The 25,678-nt window shown below is 44.7% G+C and overlaps 2 protein-coding genes across 2 annotated transcripts in view; both read right to left on the reverse strand.

The window, feature by feature from the left end:
• eya4 (EYA transcriptional coactivator and phosphatase 4) lies at window positions 1-24,965 on the reverse strand. The gene is made up of 11 exons (XM_079525863.1): window positions 24,887-24,965; window positions 21,127-21,301; window positions 18,480-18,616; window positions 16,667-16,750; window positions 11,567-11,656; window positions 9,624-9,682; window positions 8,884-9,044; window positions 8,194-8,308; window positions 7,101-7,222; window positions 1,800-1,900; window positions 1-232 (listed from the first exon to the last, which is right to left on the reverse strand). Exons 2-11 carry the CDS (start codon window positions 21,224-21,226, stop codon window positions 152-154), a joined length of 1,050 nt encoding a protein of 349 aa, XP_079381989.1. The 5' UTR covers window positions 21,227-21,301; window positions 24,887-24,965; the 3' UTR covers window positions 1-151.
• The window catches only part of rps12 (ribosomal protein S12), a 131,958-nt gene that overhangs the window by 34,669 nt on the left and 71,611 nt on the right, over window positions 1-25,678 (reverse strand). The window lies entirely within an intron of this gene.

Raw genomic sequence — 25,678 nt, forward strand, 5'->3', positions numbered from 1 at the left:
GTTGCAGTGTATTGTGTTTCTTTTTTTGTTGTTTTGTTTTAGTTTTTTTTTTTTCCTTAAATAGGTATACAAAAGAAGGGGGCTGCCATGGCCCATTGCTGACCATTTTTAAATGGTAACATTGCATTGTGTCCATTATCACGTCATACAGTTACAGGTACTCAAACTCCAGTGCTTGATGTAACGCCAGCAGATCAGAGTGACTCGATATCCTCCAGAAAGGCATGTTGTGCTGTAGGGGCAGACAGACAAACACACACACACACACACACACATAGAGACACTTAGATGAAAAAGCAATAGACGAGTCAACATTTTATGCACACTGTACTGTAGTCATTATTTTCATCATGTTTGTCACACACCGCCACCCAAAGTTCATGCAAGCTACACTACTGTAGCTTGTATAGCTGCTTGGCTTATATATACAAAAAGCACCGCAAAAAACCCAAAATCCATGCATTCCTACTGTACGCCGCTAAACACTTCCCAGCAGCACCCTGCAGCATTATATGAACTGTGCCCCAAAGCTGAAGACGACGTAAGACTCACACACACACAACATAACTCCCTGCTTAAACCCATTCAGGACGGGAACCCCTTTTTGGTGTTTTAAGCATTATGTTATATAGCAGATCTACAAGCTCATAGCGCAGCACCCGGTGCCGCGCTACGAGCTTGTAGATCTGCTATTTTTTGAAAAGATCATGAAAATGTGGCGCAAATTTGGAATATATATTCTTTCAGAGCGAACGGGGGGTCGGCGGCCAAATGCATCAACTGACATAGAAACGTCGTTTTTTCAGATTATGATTTAGCAGACATTTTGTTGAATCTGGTCCTAAATGGCTTAAGAAATGTGCACTGGAGAGCCATACGGGCTCTTTTCCTGTCTCGTACACTTAGTGAACGGTAACATCACCGACTGATGAATGAGAAACAGATTGTAAACAGTGGAGTGTACGTCCGCACCATCTCCTTGGAAAATCCAGTCAGTCAATCATTCCTTGCGGCGGGGTGCCGTCTGCCGGGCACCAAAAATAACACATCTACACAAGCTGCAGATCTGCTGTTTTGGGTGCATTGTGGTGCACACTCAGCCAAGTTTAACTCTGGGCTTATAACGACGGACGAGAACACTACTGCGTATTATTGCACAAGAGTTAATTTACGCAAAGGTCTAGACATGAGATTGTTATAAACTTAACACTGTGTACACATTTTGTCTACCGTGCATTTATGCTACAAAACTCTTAACTTGTATTTACTATGAAATGAAAAATTATCATGGCTCAAAAAAAAAAAAAAGATTAGTCACAATTTTGATGTTTTTATGGTACAGAATGTACAACACTGGTCAAGTCTCACAATCTCAATACCCGACACTATCAGTTGAGATCAAAAGTCTAATTTAATCTCATAAAAACAAACAAAAGTAGGACACAAAAAAAACCAAACAGCAAGTAGACAAACAAAAGTAAAAATGACCAACTCAAAACCACTACACACACAGCAAAGAAAGGCAGGCTTGGGTCCAGTCAGCGCTCGCGGCGCTGTGTGGAATAGGCGGGCGGGGTCACGGTGAGGTGAACGTCGCTGGTCCATTACCTTTTTGGCCGCCTGCTCCTCTTCCACACCGTCCCCAATTACAACATACACTACTTTCCTGCCAAACCTTTGCATTATGCGCTCAAAGCAACTCTCTTTGCCTGCAAAAAATACAAAATAAACAAGGGGGAGGAAGGAGGGGTTAAAGTTCAGAGTTTATTTATTTTTTATTGTTTTTTTTGTGCGTTTACCTGGCTGGCCGCATGCTCTTCGTCTCTCCCATCGCCAACCACAACATATGTAATGTTAGTGCCAAAGCGGTTGACTATACGCTCAAAACAGCTCTCTTTGCCTGGAGACAAACACAACGGCTCACACAGATTTTCTTTTCCTTATAACTTTTGGCGGTTTAGACGGAAATGAAAGACAGGAATGAGACAGGCTTGTGTAAATCAGGAATGGAGTGAGGGATGAGAGGAGACAGACGCACACACACACAAATATAGACACAGTTTTGTTCCCATGATAACAGAGGTCTCACTCTGATCAATCCTGACACTTGACACAGGGCATGCCCGAGACACGCTTCGGTTCAAACGGATGTCATCGTTTTTGGTAAATGGTTAAACGCCACAATGGAAGAGTGGATAATGACAGAAGTCATATCCTAAATTTAAAGCAACGTTGAACTTTGGTAATTGCTACTTGGGCATGATTTAAGACCAAATATTGAGTATATTTGTTTGTTGCGTCTGTGTGCTCTCACTGCTCTGTGATCGAGAAATGTGCCACGTTTCCATTCACTCATTGTGTGGAAAAGCAGGACTCAAATAAAACCATCCTTTCTTGCACATAAACACGATCAATAAACACAATATAACGTAATCAATAGATCAATTCATTCCCAGCCAGGTCTCTCTATGTATCAGTTTTTATATTAAAAAAGGGACTCTGGCCGGCAGGTGTATGTATGAGACAATTAAGGCCTGTCCTTCAGATAGGATCAGTGGCATGGCCCCTTCATGGCCTGGAGGCATAATAGAATGGGATCCAATGGGGAGAAACAGATGATCATTATGTGATAGTGTGATTTTGAGACCTGGTTCACATTCAAATAGGGGTCCGTGCCTGGTAACCTGACAGCACTGAGTTCCTCCTCCTGCTCCCATCTGGTCTCTCTCGGGCAGAGTAGACGATGCGCTCCGAAACAAATGCGGATCAGAGCGATATGACGGCCGTATGCGGCCGCTAGAGGCGGGATCAACGCGAGACTGGTGGTGACATATTGTAGCTGTGCCACAGCGCAAATGTAAACACAACCTAAACAGGACTACAACTCGAAATTATTATGGAGATATCAGATTTTTTGTCCCGCTGCTTCCGGGTTCATCGTTTCTGCTTGAGAGAGACCAGATCAAGGTAGGAGGAGGAGGGAACTTTAATGTGAACTCAATACTGCCGCAGTCTGGCGGAGTCAGGTTACGTGCCTGGTGCAGCAAATCAAACTGGGGGTCCTTGAGATCCAAAAAGGTTGAGAACCACTGCTGCCATGTCTCTTCTACCTCTACAGAATGACAGAGGGTGTGTGGATGTGCTTTCTGAGACGTGGCATCTAACCTGAAACACTTGCTTGTGTCTCGAACGGTCGAACCTCAGAGAGAGTTGTCATGGTTACCACATTACTACGTCCACTTCAATTAAGGCACCGTGGGGATGATTTGGGCGTAACGCAAGGTCACGGACACAGGGAACACGCAAACATACACACACGCACTGACACATGCACGGACTTGGCTCGTGCTTCCTCTCCTGGGAGTTTTGTCTCTCTCTCTCTCTCTCCTTTTTTATCGAAGTTGTTTGTTTCCTCCAGTCAGATTGATATATGGTTGAATTTGGGGCTGGCCACAGTCACGGTACATTAGCATAACTTTCGAGGGTTCAGGCAGAGTCCGGCTGGAAAGCGGGCGTCTGTCCAGAGTGTCAGAGGGCGTCTGTGTCAGAGGTATAGGCCACGAGGCCAGATGGGGAGCAGGTGAGGTGACAACTACAATATTAATGTGCCATGATGATGTTCAGGACGGTGGATTTCAAAGTGGCAACTGCGGGCTCCCAGGGGGGCCACCAGGGGGCACTAAGGGGCCAATTAGAAAAAATATATAAATGTTGTCCTTTATTGTCAAAATGTTCCACTTTAGAAATTCATTTGAGAATAGGGAGCTGCGGTATGTCAATTTGGGGGTTCTTCACATGGACAATGTAGTAAACGCCTGGTGTAGGTTAACATTAACTGGAGATGCATATTATTCAGGATTAAATTAAGAAGTTTCAATACGTTTGGAGGGTGTGTGTGAGATGTAGAACGCACTAAGGCAATGCAATGTTGTGTACTGTACAGTAACTTGCTAGGGTAACACAGAATACACATCAATACTCATAAAGTGCAGTAAAAATGACATTTTGTTAAAAGTATAACCAGATTACACTAATGCTTATTTATACTTTTTGGTGCACTGAACTGTGACACGACAAAGTATAAAGTGGGCTTATATGGAGGACAGAGTGTGCATGTATCTGTGTGTGTGTGTGTGTGTGTGTGTGTGTGTGTGTGCGTGCGTGCGTGCGTGCGTGCGTGCGTGCGTGCGTGCGTGCGTGCGTGCGTGCGTGCGTGCGCGTGCGTTTCCTTTTAATGCCAGATCATGTGGAGGTCACACTTTCACTCAGTTTAGCCCAGTTCAGATTGGTCTGTAGTTTGAGCGTGGTAAACTACAGCACTCTGCCCAGTGTCTAGTTTGAGCGTGGTAAACTACAGCACTCGGCCCAGAGTGTCTAGTTTGAGCGTGGTAAACTACAGCACTCGGCCCAGAGTGTCTAGTTTGAGCGTGGTAAACTACAGCACTCGGCCCAGAGTGTCTAGTTTGAGCATGGTAAACTACAGCACTCGGCCCAGTGTCTAGTTTGAGCGTGGTACACTACAGCACTCGGCCCAGGGTCTAGTTTGAGCATGGTAAACTACAGCACTCGGCCCAGGGTCTGTAGTTTGAGCGTGGTAAACTACAGCACTCGGCCCAGGGTCTAGTTTGAGCATGGTAAACTACAGCACTCGGCCCAGGGTCTGTAGTTTGAGCATGGTAAACTACAGCACTCGGCCCAGTGTCTAGTTTGAGCGTGGTAAACTACAGCACTCGGCCCAGTGTCTAGTTTGAGCATGGTAAACTACAGCACTCGGCCCAGTGTCTAGTTTGAGCGTGGTAAACTACAGCACTCGGCCCAGGGTCTGTAGTTTGAGCATGGTAAACTACAGCACTCTGCCCAGTGTCTAGTTTGAGCATGGTAAACTACAGCACTCGGCCCAGTGTCTAGTTTGAGCATGGTAAACTACAGCACTCGGCCCAGTGTCTAGTTTGAGCATGGTAAACTACAGCACTCGGCCCAGGGTCTGTAGTTTGAGCATGGTAAACTACAGCACTCGGCCCAGGGTCTGTAGTTTGAGCATGGTAAACTACAGCACTCGGCCCAGGGTCTGTAGTTTGAGCGTGGTAAACTACAGCACTCGGCCCAGGGTCTGTAGTTTGAGCGTGGTAAACTACAGCACTCGGCCCAGGGTCTGTAGTTTGAGCGTGGTAAACTACAGCACTCGGCCCAGGGTCTGTAGTTTGAGCGTGGTAAACTACAGCACTCGGCCCAGTGTCTAGTTTGAGCATGGTAAACTACAGCACTCGGCCCAGAAGGTCAGTAGTTTGAGCGTGGTAAACTACAGCACTCGGCCCAGTGTCTAGTTTGAGCGTGGTAAACTACAGCACTCGGCCCAGAGTGTCTAGTTTGAGCGTGGTAAACTACAGCACTCGGCCCAGAAGGTCAGTAGTTTGAGCGTGGTAAACTACAGCACTCGGCCCAGTGTCTAGTTTGAGCGTGGTAAACTACAGCACTCGGCCCAGAGTGTCTAGTTTGAGCGTGGTAAACTACAGCACTCGGCCCAGAAGGTCAGTAGTTTGAGCGTGGTAAACTACAGCACTCGGCCCAGTGTCTAGTTTGAGCGTGGTAAACTACAGCACTCGGCCCAGAGTGTCTAGTTTGAGCGTGGTAAACTACAGCACTCGGCCCAGAAGGTCAGTAGTTTGAGCGTGGTAAACTACAGCACTCGGCCCAGTGTCTAGTTTGAGCGTGGTAAACTACAGCACTCGGCCCAGAGTGTCTAGTTTGAGCGTGGTAAACTACAGCACTCGGCCCAGAAGGTCAGTAGTTTGAGCGTGGTAAACTACAGCACTCGGCCCAGTGTCTAGTTTGAGCGTGGTAAACTACAGCACTCGGCCCAGAGTGTCTAGTTTGAGCGTGGTAAACTACAGCACTCGGCCCAGAGTGTCTAGTTTGAGCGTGGTAAACTACAGCACTCGGCCCAGAAGGTCAGTAGTTTGAGCGTGGTAAACTACAGCACTCGGCCCAGTGTCTAGTTTGAGCGTGGTAAACTACAGCACTCGGCCCAGAGTGTCTAGTTTGAGCGTGGTAAACTACAGCACTCGGCCCAGAAGGTCAGTAGTTTGAGCGTGGTAAACTACAGCACTCGGCCCAGTGTCTAGTTTGAGCGTGGTAAACTACAGCACTCGGCCCAGAGTGTCTAGTTTGAGCGTGGTAAACTACAGCACTCGGCCCAGAAGGTCAGTAGTTTGAGCGTGGTAAACTACAGCACTCGGCCCAGTGTCTAGTTTGAGCGTGGTAAACTACAGCACTCGGCCCAGAGTGTCTAGTTTGAGCGTGGTAAACTACAGCACTCGGCCCAGAAGGTCAGTAGTTTGAGCGTGGTAAACTACAGCACTCGGCCCAGAATTATAACATTTCTCTGAGTACCACTGCAGGCCCTAACGGAATCTGTCAGCACTGAGATTCCGTAAGTATCGTAAGAGGAAACCTTCGCCGTGGTCTGTGGATGCCTTGGATGTGGCCTTTCTGATGTAGGCGTGGCAGCCAAATTCAACTGAACATGTGCACGTTTTTTGACTATGACAACCATATCTTGCCACTAGCAAACAAATATTATGTGCCTCTTTCCATTAAGTGGAGAACTACATGTAGCCTACAGCATAGAATGTGTATGACTATATAAAACTAAAATAGTATAAAATAGAAGATAAAATGATTGGCATGTCATAATCGAAAACGAACGTTCAGCCGAAAACAGCTCACAAGAGCTTGTAGACAAGCTATTTTTGGCGAAGAGAGTTGTAAAGGGAGTTAAAAAAAAGCTTTCTAGCTGTGCTTAAACCACGATAATGGCACGGCTAATCAAAACAAAGAATTCAGCCGTGCTTTTCTCTCAGAGCGCAGACTCGGTGGCTAGGCTAGCTAGTTTCTTGGGACATTTGTGGTCGTAGTGGCTATTTTTCGGCTTTGTAAACAAGTGTAATGCTTTATGGTGTCGTCCACTCACAGTTAACCGTTTTTGTATTGAGTTGTACTTGAAATGTACTGTAATTCTGCAAACTGTTAATCAATCAATCAATCAATCAATCAATCAATCAAACATGGTGGTTGGAAGGCATCATAGTAGTGTCTCTTACCAATTTTGGTTGCACTGTAAATGTTCTCTATTGGGAAAGCAGATCCAAGACTATACAAGAGAACTTTAGCCAGCGCTGGTATGAGCTGTGTCGTGGTCACCAACACATTTACACAATTGCTCCTGTGGGAGAAAGAGGGAGGGAGGGAGAGACAGAGACGAAGAGAAATTAGATTCATGTAATTTGAAAATACATTTTCTAAAATACATTTTCAGAAAATACATTAGAAAAAAACATTTTAGAAAATACATTCCCAACAGTCTAGATAGAACCACAAAACTTGTGTGTTTACGAAACTCTAACACATCCCTCGTGCTACAGACTGACGTATGGAAAGTATCAGTGAAGTATAAACTGGACCATCCATGCATGGTGGGATTTAAGATGCAGAAAATGTTTCCACTGGTGGTTTCAAACCACAGACCTTCTGTTGACAAAGCGTTGGCATTTCCCACTACACCACAGAAGCATGGAAGACACAGGTGGCAATAACTACATGCTTATGGAAATGCTGGATGGTGATGATTGCAGTGTTGTTTTTGGCAGCAAATTTTCGATTTTAGTTTTTAGTCATAGTCTTTTGATTTGTTTTCATTTAGTTTTAGTCACATTTTAGTCACCTGGAATGTTTTAGTGTTTTAGTCTAGTTTTAGTCGACTAAATATCATAATATTTTAGTCGACTACTACGGTTGTTTTAGTCGACTAAAATGTATTTTGGCGGGCCTTGATGCTGTTGTAATGGCTGATTTTACACTTGCTGAAAATAGCCGATCTACAAGCTCAGATGTGAGCTTATAAATCGGCTATTTTCAGCATGCAACCACGTGTAAAATGACTTATACTGGATCTCTTGTCCACTAGATGTATGGATGATATACGTATAGATGGGTGGAATCTTGGATGGATGGATGGATGGATGGATGGATGGATGGATGGATACATGATTGGATGATGACTGAAGTTTAGATGGGTGAATTTGGAGGAGGCACCTAGAGCTAGGGATTTAAGCAACTAGTCGACTATTCAACTAGTCGACTAGTAAATTAGGCAACTAGTCAACTAGTAAAGATCACTAGAAGTGAAAGCCCTACCTAGAGCTGATAATGGACAGCGACTTGAGTGCGTTGGTGAGCCAGGAGTCTGTCAGAGCCTCCACCTCTGCTCTTAGCTGGAGCCAGGCGTCCCTCTTAGCAGGGCCCAGCAGACCTACGAGAATCGAAGGGAAAAAAAACGTTTGAAAATCTGCCCAAAATAGGGATGCCAGGGTTAAAGTGCTTAAGAGACCTTTTGGCAGAATGTGAAGTGACAGAAACGTGGACTAATTCCAAAGCTAAATCATACCAGAGGGAGCTTCAAGTGACTGAAAAACTACCTCTAGACCAGTGGTTCTCCAAGTGGGGTCTGGTGGTGACCTTGAGGGGTTTATAATGATTGGTAACTCTGAGAGTGTACAAATGGAACCAAATGGACCATTAAGCCCAAACCACATCAGTTGCAACTACTTGCAACAAAACCGTTTTAAGGTCAACCACTGGAGTTGCATTGGTGTGGTTGACCTTAAAACGGTTTTGTTTGCAACTAGGGTTGGGACTCGGCCAAAATAGTCTAGTTTTTATTTGTTGACGAAATTGACAACATATTTAGTCTTAGTTTTAGTCATCGTAGCTTAGTTTTCATTTAGTTTCAATTTATTTTTTGTCAGTGGAAAAAGGCAGTCGACGAACATTTTTCGTCTTAGCTTTTAGTCGACGAAATCAACACTGCTGGGACGTCTTTCTTACCCCCCACATTGTTTTTGTATGTGGTGTACATCTCTTTGACTCGCCGGTAGCGGAAGGCCAGCTTCCTCATCCAGTCCACCCCGCCGCGGACCCCCGTGGCCAGGCACAGGTTGGCGCTGGTTGCAGCTGCATGGAAGCCATCAGTTGCAAAACTGTAAGTACTGTCAATAACAATAATGATTATGTTTTATTACAAAACTCTGCTCTTCATGGTGGAAACAAAACCATTAATGTATTCATTATTAACCCATTTTGACCTGAGATCAGATTCTAAAAATGTCTACATCCTTACAGTTTTCTGAAAAAGCTATGTTTCTATGTCAGTCGTTCTTCGATTTTTGAAAAATAGCAGACCTACAAGCTCGTAGCGCGCCACTCGGTGGCGCGCTATGAGCTTGTAGATCTGCTATTTTTCAATAGCTAAAGCATAACATAATGCTAACACCAAAAGGGGTTCCCGCCCAAAATGGGTTAAGGACTGTGATCTTTTCTTTTTGTAAGAACGGCTCAGATAATATAAAAATGTAAATCATTGTATGAGTTTTTCTTTCTTGCATGTATTTATTATAATAGATATTTATCCTTAAAACGGCCAATCATAATAAATCATGCAAGCATTAATATTGTTATCCATAATCAAGCAGGCCTACATACTTGTTTATAAATGCGTTTTGATTTAATACATACAAATTATTTTTATACACAAGAATAATTATAAACGAGAAGTCTTGAAATCTCACCCTAAGTCCTGGCCGTTGTCATCTGACGAAACGTCATCAATGTGTACCTGGTCACACTCCTAAAAACACACGCACGCACACACACACGATAATAGATGAAATTCACTACCTGTGAGTGGGGAGTGTTGGCTGATGAATGAATATCAACATCCTAATACATCCTAATACTGGGGGGTCAAATTATGACATAAACACTTTGTTTGAAATATACACTCATGCTTTCCAAGGTGTTATTTGGGGTCCTAAGGATGAATACTAAATTAATATCAACATCTTAAAACCAAAATGTTGAATTGTGGGTTTGAGCTCACATGCCCTTTTGATGTAAATCGTAAGGGGGGGTAACTACCTGTCAGTGGGGAGTGTTGGCTGGGAGGAGGAGTAGGACTAAGGCCCTATACGTCCTCTTTTGGGGGGGGGGGGGGGGTAACTACCTGTCATGTAGTTTCAATTCAGTTCAATAACAGGGTAATGTATATTATTAACCACTTATGCCCTATTTCTTCATTCATATATTCATATATAGATGTCGGGTAAATAGGCTGGTGAACCAATAGGGAGCCAGCATCTGTTTCCAGCACTAGTCTGATCCGCCCCTCTATTGGTTACTTTAGCATCCTAGTCTGATCCGCCCCTCTATTGGTTACTTTCAGGCTAGTAAACCTGTTGAAATCTATTCTGTCATATGGTTTCATACCACTAGGGGGGAGTATCTCTCACTCTCATTAATTTATAGCCTACTCATTTGTAGTCTATAGGCTCTAGGGCAGTGGTTCCAAAACCTTTTCATGTCAAGGACCCCCAAATCGACAAAAAGATTTTTCACGGCTCTAGCAGTGATTCTCAACCCGTTTAATGTCAAGGACCCCTGGCCAGCCGGGGCACCTGATGGAGGGGAAAGGAACTGGTTGGAATAACGTGTTCCTTCCAGGCGCTACGTCCAACCAGGGAAACTCCCCCCTGTCAGGTGTAAAGGAGCAACTTGAAGGAGCATGAAGGAAGCATGAGTTCAAGTCTGTTGCTCTCCCCAGGTTGGCGGAGGGTGTGTAGAGCCCAGGATCACATTAGATCATTGACACATGGGTGAAAAATGGGTTACAAAATCGTGGGATAAAAAAATATTTTATAATTTCAAGGACCCCCAGTTTGACATGCATTAGGTTATGGACCCCCATTTAATGGCATTTCTATCTCTGGGACCCCAATTTATATTGTAAAATCACTGTTTAACTCTGAGTGTACAAATGGAACCAAATGGATCCGTTGTACACTCTCAGAGTTACAGATCCATGGGTCCATTTGGTTCCTAACTATCCATCATAGCTGGGGGACCCCCTGGAACTCCCTCAAGGACCCTAAACTTATACTATTTTGAAAAAACATTTTTGAATAAGTTCAACTTGCTGATCTACATCGACATAGTGTGAGCTTGTAGATCGGGGCTATTTGAATTATTTTTTTTTAATGTTTTTCAAAATAGTAAAACATGGCAAAAGCCTCCGAGCAGCATGGTGAAAACTTCCAAGGGAAACTTTTAGCCATGAAGATGATGTAGTGTGTTTGTGTGTCCGTGTGTTTTTTTTTTTTTATCCCACGATTTTGTAACCCATTTTTCACCCCTGTGTCAATTATCTAATGTGATCCTGGGCTCTACACACCCTCCGCCAACCTGGGGAGAGCAACGGACTTAAACTCATGCTTCCTTCATGCATGAGGAGTCCAAGCCGCTTATTTTCACCTGACAGGACGTAGTTGGACAGGAACACGGGGAGTTTCCCCGGCCGGACGTAGCGCGTAGAAGGAACACGTTATTCCGACCAGTTCCTTTCCCCTCCATCAGGCCCCCCCGGCTGGCCAGGGGGAGGCAGTTTAGAGACCAGGATTACTGCATGTTTTTTGTGAGGGTACCTACGTGTGTGTCTGTTTTTATCGCTGTTACTAACCTCCAAATCGTTGAAGAATAAGTGTGTGTCAGCCATGTTGAAGATCATCTCCTCCATCCGTAGACCAAGCGTTACAGCCATGGGAGGGTCCTGAGGGAGAAGAAAGGACTAATTATCATATCATCATTATCACCACCACCACAATTATCTTCCCCAAAACCGTCATATAGACTGGATTTAATCTTAACCCATTTAGACCTGAGGACGATTCTACAAATGCCTTCTAAATCCTGACAGTTTTCTGAAAAACCCAGGTTTCTATGTCAGTGGTGCTCAACCTTTTTCACGTCAAGGACCCCCAGAATTATCTGTATTTGGCCGCTGACCACCATTTGAAAATATGTTGTTCCAGGGACACCCCCAGAAGCAAAGATTTGAGTAAAAACGTTCTCTGTGAAATAATATATATTCAAAGATTTGCAGATCTACAAACTCGTAGCGCGGCACTCGGTGCTATGAGCTTGTAGATTATTCTCGCCATGCACACAAACATACCTTAAATAAAATATCATAATGTATGTCAACATACAGTATGTGGTAGCTTATTTATGAATACGTAGTTAGTTTTGTATGGCCTACTTTTGACAACATACTATATTTATTTTGCTAATTTGTTTTGTGTGAAATGTTTTGCATTTCCAAGCATGTAGGATTCTTATCATCATCCATATTAATCGTTACACACAGTCTTCGTCCACATTGTATTTAGATGTGCGTGCGTTCTCCTGGACTCGGCGTTCTCTTGGTCTCTGCCATCATCATCTACAATCTTTTATTTGATTTTCACTTTATTCTTAAAGGACCACTTCACCACTTTTCAACCTATCTTCATATAATTGGTCCTCACTAATAATCATGATAAAATGGCTCCATTATTTTCTACTCAGTCTGTGTCTCATAGGAGGGCTGTGGGCAGTTTAGAAACCGTCCTCCAGTGACATCATCATTAGGCAGATTCTTTTTTAAACAAGATTATTTTACAAAAATTAGATTTTTATTATCGTGAGAACGATGGCTTCCATTTTCGCATTGCAACTTTTCAGGACTAGAAAGCCTGCAGTTTCTATTAGCTTGTATTCCCCATCGATCAGTGTGCAACCACCTTTACTCTTTTCTTTACATATTTTTAGGATATTATCTATAACTCACCAACTCCTACTACCCCCCCTCCTCCCCCACCCCGAGCCCCCCCCCACCCCGCTGCCTGCTAGAGTTGGTATGTTCCACTAATCTCAGCATTTGCTGACAGACTGGTTGCACTTGTTCGGTCCCATCAACATTCCTCACGCGGGGGGGCAAAAGGGGGGTACAATGTATGAATGTGTTTGTGAGTTTCTCTGATGGAACACTGTATGTGCTTGACCAAAAGCGTGTGGCCTCACAGGGAGGTGCGTGCGTTTATGTGTGTGTGTGTGTGTGCGCACGTGTGCCGTGCGTGCGCGCGTGCGTGCCGTGCGCTGTCATGGGGGACAGTCCTGCCAACCAGGGCTCAGCTGCAAAAACCATCATCTGCGATAGGTCAGGGAGGGTCGACAGCTCGCTGTGCGATTTGCTGACACTGTTAAGACGACCAGAATAGAAAGAAACTAACGTGACGGACGACCCATGTGGAGAGACTACGACAGAGAGAGAGAGAGAGAGAGAGAGAGAGAGAGAGAGAGAGAGAGAGAGAGAGAGAGAGAGAGAGAGAGAGAGAGAGAGAGAGAGAGAGAGAGAGAGAGAGAGAGAGAGAGAGAGAGAGAGAGTTGGTATACCCAAAGTGGAAGAAACTGGAAGTGATAAGGAGTTAATGTGGCAGCGGTGGCCGAACGGATTGCAGAGCGGTCTTGATACCGGAAGGTCACCAGTTCGAATCAGCGGTCCGACACGTTAAAATTACCACCGCTGAAGTGCCCTTGAACAAGGCATTGAACCACTACGATGAAATGTTCTATGAGCAGGGCCTGGCTGGAAACAAGTTCTTGAGCTTAGCCCAGATACCCTGGGTAAATATAGTAATCATTTAATTTAATTTCATTTTATTTCAAGGCTGATTTATATTTATTTATGTACTAAAATAACACTTTTTTTTTTTTTTGAGGGGCGCTAGCCCCTCCTATACACAGGTTTAATGTTTGTCTTTAGTTCAATGTTTGTTTAGTAAACGCATTGACAATGAAGGGAAAATTTACTCATAATGTGTCGTTTACTTCATATTGTCTCTTTATTGTTAATGGCGTTTAATGTTTGTGTTGGCACCGTTTGTTTTACATCACCATTACATCACCTAATCAACATGAGTTAGACTTTAATATATTAGTGCCCCTCACTTCACACGGGTGTGATTGTATAGAATATCAGTATATTTTGATGGTAATACTTTAGTACTTTGACTTAAGTTAAGTCCACCACTTCAGTCATGCACTTTCATGAAAAGTGAAAAACCATTTAACTCAGATCGTGTATACACAGATCCCCTATAAGAGGAGCGGGTCTTGGGGAGGTTGCCATGCCGACGGTGTAAACACCACTCTTGGCGAGGTGTGAACAGAAACAGCTGCCACCATATTTCTTAAGGGCAGGAGTGGACGAGGTGTAAAAAAACAAAAAAAAGGAGAAAAAGAAAAGAGGAATCACTTTGGTTCCAAATTGTTTTAAAACCAAGATTATCAGAACACGTCCGTTTGGTTCACCACAACTCTGCTGCTACTCAGCGGTGCATCATGCATGCAGACGTCGAGAATACAGGCACCAATTTCGTGCTACATCACAAAACACGACACCAGTGGGTAAACAAAGGCCGTTAAGTTTTATTGGCGACGAGGGAGCTGTTGGAGCCATCAGTATAAACGCCAGCATTTTGTTTTGTAATCGAGGAGAAATTTACAACTCTCTTATACATTCGTTAAAATACAGTCCTCTCTGGAACTCCTCTGTGACTCTCTCTCTCTCTCTCTCTCTCTCTCTCTCTCTCTCTCTCTCTCTCTCTCTCTCTCTCTCTCTCTCTCTCTCTCTCTCTCTCTCTCTCTCTCTCTCTCTCTCTCTCTCTCTCTCTCTCTCTCTCTCTCTCTCTCTCTCTCTCTCTCTCTCTCTCTCTCTCTCTCTCTCTCTCTCTCTCTCTCGCCAATGCAACACAAACCAAGCAGAATTTATTGTGCCACAGGGTTCGCAGTCGCACACATGCATAGCATTCTCTCTCTCTCTCACTCTCTCTCTCTCCCCTCTTTCTGAGACGCGAGCACGCACACACACACACACACACACTCACAGAAACACACACACACGTGCGCGTGCGCGACTATTTACAACCCATCAGGGTCTTAAACCATTTCTGAATGCTACGGTCCAGTCAAGTGCAGAGGAACTAGGAAGTGCAGTGATGCCCACAAAAAGCTGTGCTTGTAAAACGCCTGAGCTCCCATCATGGTTCTATGCTAGTCTGGCTCTAAACGGTTGGCGCTCCACCCGCTGCTAGTCTGGCTCTAAACGGTTGGCGCTCCACCCGCTGCTAGTCTGGCTCTAAACGGTTGGCGCTCCACCCGCTGCTAGTCTGGCTCTAAACGGTTGGCGCTCCACCCGCGTTCTTTCTCTCTCTCTTCTGGACGTCCCAAACAACACGGCAGAAACTGAGTCTCCACGCGGGGCCGTACAGTACAGTACAGTACAGTACAGTACAGTACAGTACAGTACAGTACAGTACAGGCGCGCTACTGGCTGCCACCACCGCACCACAGGAAACTACATCATCCAATAAAAAAAAGGCTGCTTCAGTCCTGACCACATAGTCTGATCTCGGACGCGGGCCAGCCAGCGACCGACAGTCAGAATGCAGGGGAACTGTAAACAGTTGCAGTCGGCGCTCTCCGGGCCGGCCGGGCCAGACCACCGAACGGGATCACTCTCCGGGCCGGCCGGGCCAGACCACCAAACAGGCCAGGCCAGACCACCGAACAGGATCACAGGGTGGTTTGGTCCAAAAAAAAAAACATCAGACCAAAAGAGAGAACTTATGTTGTCAAATTAGGATGATGCTGGTACAAACATCATCAGTTTTATGAATATATATAGTATACTGTACACACGCACGCACGCACGCACGCACGCACGCACGCACGCACGCACGCACGCACACACACACACACACACGCGTATTAGTGTTTGGGTGGTTAAGCAAATGAATTACCCCTTTCCCTAAGGAGGGCAGAATCTGTCGATACGTTCAAAAAGCTGCTAAAAACCCATTTGTCTCGCAAGCACTTTGGTTTGTAATAATGTCTATGTACTGTACTGCACGTTTATATATTTTATCACTACTCTAATGTACTGCATTCAGTGCATTGTGTTGTCGTTTTATTGTTGATCTATGTGATGCTCTTGTTTTATTTCATTTTATTTATTGTACAGCACCTTGTGACATTTGTTTTGAAAGGCGCTTTATAAATAAAATGTACCTTACCTTACCTAAATATCTAAAACCACACTGCACTGGTGTTACGTGTTTATTTCATTCTTCGATGCTGGCAAAAGCAGGATACACAAAATATAAAATAAATCACTTCACTAGACACAATGAGGGGATGCCTTGATGCCCCGTGAACCGGATCAAGTGTCTGGGCTCGCGGTTTTCTATAAGAAATAATTTGGAATAAGCGCCAGGCTCATTGCTCAACTGTGGTTTACTTCTGCGTGACAAAATGGCAGCACAAATCAATGTTAAATCAATTATGAATTTATAATCAAATCAATGCATATTAGGTCATCTCCACGCTTGTGCACTCTTGTGCTTGAATTGTACTGTAATTCTGCAAACTGTTAATACATATATCAATCAAACAATCAATCAGTATTCAGCACAGGAACCCCTTTTGGAGTTTTACCCTTTCTGGACCGGGAACCCCTTTTGGGGTTCTTGTTGCTATGTACAGTATATAGCAAAATAACATTTTTGAAATTTTAGAATAAATATTTGAAAATCTTCAGAAAACTTAGGTCAGTATTTAGAAGCCGTTTTTAGAATCGGCCTTAATCCTAAATGGATTAAAATGAACACAAAGCATTTGACTGTGTCGCTTGACGATAAGGCAACAATATGTGTGTGGGCGCCTCCGTGTGATATCTCACCTTGCCATATTTCTGTGCGTAGGAGCCGGTCAGCAGAGAGTGGAAGACGATGATGGTCTCATCCAGGTCCCACACAAACACCCTCTGCATGGACAGAGAAACACACAGTCACATACTGTAACAAGCACCCACTGCAGGGACAGAGAAACACACAGTCACATACTGTAACAAGCACCCTCTGCCTGGACAGAGAAACACACAGTCACATACTGTAACAAGCACCCTCTGCCTGGACAGAGAAACACACAGTCACATACTGTAACAAGCACCCTCTGCCTGGACAGAGAAACACACAGTCACATACTGTAACAAGCACCCTCTGCATGGACAGAGAAACACACAGTCACATACTGTAACAAGCACCCTCTACAACATGGACAGAGAAACACACAGTCACATACTGTAACAACACCCTCTGCATGGACAGAGAAACACACAGTCACATACTGTAACAACACCCTCTGCATGGACAGAGAAACACACAGTCACATACTGTAACAACACCCTCTGCATGGACAGAGAAACACACAGTCACATACTGTAACAACACCCTCTGCCTGGACAGAGAAACACACAGTCACATACTGTAACAAGCACCCTCTGCATGGACAGAGAAACACACAGTCACATACTGTAACAAGCACCCACTGCAGGGACAGAGAAACACACAGTCACATACTGTAACAAGCACCCTCTGCCTGGACAGAGAAACACACAGTCACATACTGTAACAAGCACCCTCTGCATGGACAGAGAAACACACAGTCACATACTGTAACATCACCCTCTGCATGGACAGAGAAACACACAGTCACATACTGTAACATCACCCTCTGCATGGACAGAGAAACACACAGTCACATACTGTAACAACACCCTCTGCAGGGACAGAGAAACACACAGTCACATACTGTAACATCACCCTCTGCATGGACAGAGAAACACACACAAGACAAGAGTGTCCATCTCTTCAGGCCATAGATGCATACTACGTATAAACAACGACACCATATCCATTACATTTCTTTTATGATTTTCAAAAGTAGACAAGGTTCAATCTGTCAGCATTCACGTGCAATTTATATGCCATCGTGCGACCTTCGTCACTTGATTAAAAAAAAATGCATATATATTTCCGGTGACAGGGTCAAGCAGAGGCGCCGGATCTATGGCCATGGGTGCTGAACCTGAGTGTAAACACACCACTTCACACCTCAGGTGTGAAGTGCGTACTGTATGTGGGGGGGTGGAGGCGCTCCTGAGTCCCCATCCAAACCGGATTAAGGTGAATGGACTAGTCTAAAATCGTCAAGGGTGCTTTGAATTCACCCAGGGTGCTCAGGCACAAGAGCAACCCCTAGATCGGCGCCTCTGCGGTCAAGTATGAATTAGCCCTAAATATTTGTTAAACCGCTTGAACCCCAGCATCCCTGTACTGTACGTTGAAACGTTTGTCAAAAATGTCAGATCTACAAGCTCGCAATGGATCGCAATGCATCGCGTTGCAACGTGTTGTGAACTTGTAGAATTTTTGGCAACGCGATTTGGTGTCGAGTGAAAAGCACAGCGAGTACTTTGGCATCTCCGGTTGACTAAGTATTAGTGTTTGGGTGGTTAATATCAGCTCCATCTGCTCCAAAAGTTATACTTTGACCAGATGAAGAGCCTTGGCTCGAAACGTTGTCAATAAAATAACCTTTGGAGCAGATGGGGGTTCTTTTCTCTTTTTCTAATGCTATTTTTGAACCCACCCACCCTACCAAGTGATGTGCGTATTACTCTATTAGTTTTTGTATAATATACAGCGTCTTACCTCCAGGTCACTGTCCGGCGGGGGGGAAGGGTTGTTCTTGCGGCCCCTCCCCCGAGATTTGGAGCCCCCGCTCCTGCAGGCGCGGTCATCCAGCTCCTTGATGGGCGTGGAGGGACTCTGCACTGTGTCAAAGTCTGCTGAGAAGACGCACGGACACACACACACACACACACAAAACCACACATGTAAAACTCACTGACATCACGGTTTCATAATTATACAATTCCACAATTACAAAATGTTTATTTCGAACCGTACAAACATTCATAAACAATATATAGTCACTGAAGAAATGTACTGTAGGAGTAATGGTCGAGAGGAATAACAATAAATCATCCGGTCAGGGTAAATAATTCTACAAAATAGAGAGATTAGATTAACTTGGAGACTAATGAGTTCCATAAACAGAAGCAGCATGGCTAGTTTGGGTGTGAATTAATGCACAAGATTCAAATGCTTACAAATCTATTTAACAGCATAACAACAAGGCGCAAAAGATACATGACAAAAGGGCACCGATGGGAGACTTAGTTGCATGGATGCCGTTTGCACACAGAGCTGCTGCTACTACAGTACGTCCTCTCAGGCAGAAATGTATAATGTTTGAACACAAACACCAAATGCAGTACGGACGGACGGACGGTGGAATGTGCGCATGCTGAATGTGCGCCGCTAAGTGCCACATGCTCCCACCGTGGCGCGGTAACCAGAACCAGACGCTAAGCTTCAGGTCTCATATTGTTATGTCTCAATCAGAGAGAGAGAGAGAGAGGGGGAGAGAGAGAGAGAGAGAGAGAGAGAGAGAGAGAGAGAGAGAGAGAGAGAGAGAGAGAAGACGTTTGGCACACTTTACTTTACTTTGTTTCCATTCCTTGTTTTTGCTGTCGTACTCTACTCTCATCCCTCTATTGTATTTGATACACTTCGGTGCACTTGCCCAACGCAAATAGCCGATCTACACGCTCGCAATGTGTTGCGTTACGATGCGTTGTGAGTTTGTGGATTTGCCTAAGCAAGTAAGCATAAATCCGGCTTGAAGTCTGACTCAACAGAATACACATTTTCTCACTTAAAATTTGCTAAAGTAAATACTGTCTAATGACCCAATTCCTCCTGGGTACAGGGTGCAGAGTGGGACCTTACTACAGCCCGCACATGGGATTTGTCACACCGTTGCCAACAGGCCAATGTATTAGAGTGGATGTGCGATTATATTAATCCCAATTTATACTTTGGATACTAGCCATTCATCTGATGTGAAATGTCAAAAGGTTAAATTTAGGGCTTAATCTCAAATAAGATTACATATAATTTAGAATGACATTGATTCCGTCGATAGCCCCACTGGATATTGCTTATATAGTATATCCCTCTGTGTGTCTGTCCTTCACGTGTCTCAAGAACTGCCCACACAATCGACTTCAAAGCGGATCTTATGTTTCGAGGACCCAAGGGAGAGGACCCAAGACGGCCGGATCGGCGGTTCTCCAGATCCTCAGATATGGAGATCCTTGATGGCATCAAGATGACATCATAGTAGCTGACAACATAGATTGGCCTCCAAGTGCTATGATAACGGTGACTGTGTCTCTGACAACAGGTACACTGACAACAGTTACACTGACAACAGGTACACTGACAACAGGTACACTGACAACAAGGTACACTGACAACAGGTACACTGACAACAGGTACACTGACAACAGGTACACTGACAGCAGGTACACTGACAACAAGGTACACTGACAACAGGTACACTGACAACAGGTACACTGACAACAGGTACACTGACAACAAGGTACACTGACAACAGGTACACTGACAACAGGTACACTGACAACAGGTACACTGACAACAGGTACACTGACAACAAGGTACACTGACAACAAGGTACACTGACAACAAGGTACACTGACAACAAGGTACACTGACAGCAGGTACACTGACAACAAGGTACACTGACAGCAGGTACACTGACAACAAGGTACACTGACAGCAGGTACACTGACAACAGGTACAATGGGTATTGCATAACCAAAGGCCGTCATCAAAGTGACTTTCATAGGCTGGCCTCCAAATGTAGCTTTTAGCGAAGGTTCAATAAGGAAGATCTTAACCAACGCTTTCATTCTGCCTTTCAGCACTATCATAGCTATCATAGCTCGTCATTTCTGTTTCAAATCCAAGCACTTGGCAGCAGCCAATCAGGTGATTTGACTTCACCTGATTGGCTTTTAAATATCACTGCCTCTGACACTTGCCATTCTCTTTCAGTTTGCAACAACAAGCAGCCCACCTCCATCCCCAACTCCACCTTGTCGTCTAGTGTTGAGATGGAAGGAGGTTCATCTGCTCAGCTGCCACCACCAGCGTCTAGACTCCAATTCTCCAATATGGGGGGGGGGGGGGGGGGGGGGGGTTCCGCCGCCATCGGTGTATGAATGTGTGTGAATGGGTGAATGTAATCTATGTAAAGCGCCTTGGATAAAGCTATATAAATGCACCATTTACTGTAGATAATTCAACTGAACAGTGGTCTCACCCATGATGCCATCCCTCCTCCGTGCCATTGGTTGCCGTAGCTTGGTTGGACATAAATCCTCTCTACTGTTGATCCACTACCATAGAAGTAGCATATATAACGTACCTTGGTGCAGCTCCGCGGCCTGTCCCGTCATGACCGGGGCGGGCTCTTGCAGCTGATAGGCCGCCGTGGACCCCGTCCCATCCACGCTATTGGACGACATGTATGTCCCGTAAGATGAGGCGGAGTAATACTGGGCGTACTGGTTTTGGCCAAACGTTGTATATGAAGGGTATTCCTGCGGAAAATACAGACTTATTAGGAGCTGATACAGTATAAAAGTCTGTGTGTGTGTGTGTGTGTGTGTGTGTGTGTGTGTGTGTGTGTGTGTGTGTGTGTGTGTGTGTGTGTGTGTGTACAGTGCTGCACAATTCATCGAAAAAAGAAGGAGATCTAGACACATTAAAGAATCGTGAAAAATGGCACGGCACAGTTGGCTGTCCGATTCATTTTAGTGACTCTTTAAGAGAGATTTAACTCAAAAACTTTGATGTTGTCTGTTGAAACTTTGATGTTGCCTATGTAGTAGTTATGGCCCCATGCTGGTGCCACATTTTGAATGTAGTAAATGTTCAGCGACTACAGACTAAAGACACTAAACATTTTCACGGAAAAAAATGAGAATCATGTGAGAATCGTGATCTCAATTCTTGTTGTCGGGATTCACATTTGAGCAAGAATCGCGCAGCACTAGTATGTACTGTATGTAATGTACATAGAGAATGAAACGGTGTACAGTATGGAGACTGAGATTGCTCACTTGGCTGAAAACGGTTCAGACATGTCTTTATATCTGAAGAGAACATTTTACGGCCCTTCCCTCTCGTCTCTGAAGTCTTTTATTCGCTCGGTTCTGTCATTTATACATCTCCCTACAATTAAAGTCCTGGTGCTGCAGGTTTTTATTGACCCAGAAGAGATGCTCTCTTTTATGAGCCCGCCCTCTAAACCTGTCACTATGTCCATCTCCATAAAGTTACCATAAAGTAGAGCACACACACACACACACACACACACACACACACATACACACACACACACACACACACACACACACACACACACACACACACACACACACACACACACACACACACACACACACACACACACACAGTAATGGATGATCATACGCAGACATGCTGCACACACTCTCTCTCACTCACGCGCGCACACACACACACTCTGTCTCACTCACACATGCGCACACACACTCATTTTCCCATTTGCTCTATTCTTTTCTGCTTTGCACGCGCACGCACACGCACACGCACACGCACACACACACACACACACACACACACACACACACACACACACACACACACACACACACACACACACACACACACCCCCGCCCCCCTTTCCCCCCTTCATCCACCCACACATGAACTGAACGTTGCCTTTCCTTTCTTTAAACAGCCACATCTATCATAGGGGGACGTTAAAATCCCCCTTTAAGCATTTTACAACCAGAACGCAATTCATCATGAAGACATAGAGAAATATCCAGAACACAACAGACTTTTAACAGTGACTAATCCCCTGACCCCTGACCCCAGCCCACGTTCTCTCTCTTGAAAAGGTCACGGACGGTACGATTAGCTTTGATTTCATGAAATCACTGATTCATAATCACTGATTCATCCCTTGAACCCTAATTGTCTGCATTCTGTGCACGTCATGATGATGATAGGTGAACATTCAGCGAAAACAGCATATCTACAAGCTCAGAACTCGCCCCGACGACAATGGCTTTTTTCGGGGGCAAAAAGATAGTCTAGACTAGAGGGGGAAAACGTAACTGGCCAAAGATGAAAGTAGTTGTAAAACCATCCCTGCTCTCAGATGCCGTTTGTGCTATAGTAGTATAGTTAGTAGCCTGAGCTAACTGAGTGTTAGTTGTTAGTAGTTGGTTTCTGGACTAGAGGGGCGTTCCTCCAGGCTTTCATTTTTTGCGTCTACAAAAATGAAAGCCTGGGTATCGAGGCTATATAGTTACTGTATGCAGTGGCGAAAATATCGACGTGCAACCGGTTCAATGCACCAGGGCCCAGGGCCCCAGGGACCCATGAAGCAAAAGAAAAAAATGTCAAAATGACAGTGAAAAGAAAGCCTGGTTACAGAGGCTACTCGGTCGCAGGAAGAGTAACATCAAGGATTTGTCTGTGATGTCACTGTACTACTTCCGTGTTGCATAACAGTGACATCACTGGCCAGTCCTCCTTGGTATCTTTACCGTAGCGTGTTTATGAGCAGCTGTCAGCAGCATAACAAAGCTCAGCTGTAGACTCTTTTGTCATGTTCGCCGTTCGCGCTAATGAAAGACAGGATTATTATTTCATGTTAACATTGGTATCTGTTTATTTTTAAAGCAATTGATGGAACTTTACCGTTGTATATTAAAGCTCTGCTGGATTGAAACCCTGTAACATAATTATAGGACACGCTCCAGTCACTGGCTCACACTAAAGGTCCCAAATGTAGAACACAGAACTGGGGAAAACAGCCTTTTGTTTTAGTGCCCCAACCACGTGGAATGACCTACACAGCTTAAAATAAAGATCTGTTCTCCCATAACATACGGTCAATTTAAATCTTTGATTGCAGACTTACCCCCCAAGTGTCTGCAACTGTTTTTAAACATAGCCTACGTGCTAAACGTCACGCGATGAGGAAATGTTGCTGTTCTGTTCTGCTTTTGTATCTCGACGACACTGCAAATGAGGGTGACCTCAATGTCTTTCAAGAATAAATAAAGGTTTGAATGAATTCAAGAAGCCTACAACTATCAGAAGATGTAACCCAGGTAAAGTAATCCGTCACTCTGCAAGTTTAACTAAAGTGTTTTCCATCTGTCCAAAGTAATTTCTGATAGCCTGCAGGCTGCAGCACTGCACTCCTACAGACATAAACTTTTTTAATCATCCTATCCTTTGTTGATATAACTCCATTTAGGTCAATGTTAATAACATCATGTCTATAAAGTACAGTCAGCGAGTCTTTGCAAGTCTTTGCTGACTGTGGGGCGGGCGGGGGGGCGTCTCCCAAAGACTTGGGGGGCCTAAACAAAATACCTGCACTGGGGCCTATGGCCAGGTCCTTACGCCCCTGACTGCATGTCACCGTATCAAGTCACATTCACTTTACCTCCTCGCTTAGCTTTGCTGTATTGAGAGAGAAAAACATGCCTACAGTAATGTTCAGCTGTTTCATGCTGCTCTCGTGACCATGGGGTCAATCTGGCAAAAATCAATTTTAAGCTCAATTATTTGACCTGGTTACTGTAAATATGTTTGAATGAATGCAAATTCATCACACAAAATAAATGTCCCTGCCCTGTCTGTGTGTAAGGACTTTAGTCCCCCTAGTTTATTTTATTTTATTTTGTTCTGGTTTTACTATCCTTGTGGGGACACCTGGTAAAACATGGCACGCTGTAGACTGTACCCATGTAAACACACACGTGTACAGTACATAGACACATATAGTGTATAGTGTGGATCAGGGTTTGTCAAAGTGGGTGCCTAGGGTGCCTTGACGCAAGTTCAGGGCTGCCTCGAACACTTTGATAATATTTGGAATTCATCAATGTCACTTGGGGCGCTCTTATCATCATATATATCATCATACATCATCACATTCCCGGCCAATCACTTTTGGCGCCCTCACTTTTCTGTCCTCACTTTTTATCTGCACTTTTTAAAGCCCTTAGCCAATCAAATCATCGCTATATAGGGTACACACACTGTCTCACTCACACACACAAAGCTGGGAATAGGAGGGGCTCAGAACTGTTTGAAGAGCACCGGTGTAGATATACCTGCTGTGTGGCAGTGTAGTTGGCTGGGTTGGACACTGAGTTGTTGGTGGCGTAGAGCCCTGAGGAAGGGGTGAAACTGGAACCTAGGGGAGGGAGGGAGGGAGGGAGAGAGAGAGAGAGAGAGAGAGAGAGAGAGAGAGAGAGCGAGAGAGCGAGAGAGAGAGAGAGAGGGAGAGAGAGGGAGAGAGAGAGAGAGAGAGAGAGAGAGAGGGAGAGAGAGGGAGAGAGAGAGAGAGAGGGAGAGAGAGAGAGAGAGGAAGAGAGAGAGAGAGAGAGAGAGAGAGAGCGAGAGAGCGAGAGAGAGAGAGAGAGGGAGAGAGAGGGAGAGAGGGAGAGAGAGAGAGAGAGAGAGGAAGAGAGAGAGAGAGAGAGAGAGAGAGGGAGAGAGAGAGAGAGAGGAAGAGAGAGAGAGAGAGAGAGAGCGATACAAGAGACGGAGAGACAGAAAAGTTTCTAACGTTACACAGTGCAATGTCATACGTAGCGTGGAGTGGACAGCGATGCCAATAAGAACAAAATGTTTCCACTCCGACCGCTGCAGTGACATTCACAGCTCACCACCAGCAGCGCCGGCTGTGCCGCAACCCTTTCTGAAAATGTACAGAACTCATTTCAAGACCTTAAAAAAACGGTCGCCCCTCATCGAGTTATCCCATTTAGGCCTGACATCGAAATTTAAAAAATGTCTTCTAAACATTCTAGACAGTTTTCTGAAATACCTATATATGTTTCTAATTCAGTGGTGCTCAATATTTCATGTCAAGGACCGCAAAGATTATATGTAATTGCCCG

The sequence above is a fragment of the Electrona antarctica genome (assembly GCF_951216825.1).
Source record: "Electrona antarctica genome assembly, chromosome: 17".
In the NCBI taxonomy this organism is placed as follows: Eukaryota; Metazoa; Chordata; class Actinopteri; order Myctophiformes; family Myctophidae; genus Electrona; species Electrona antarctica.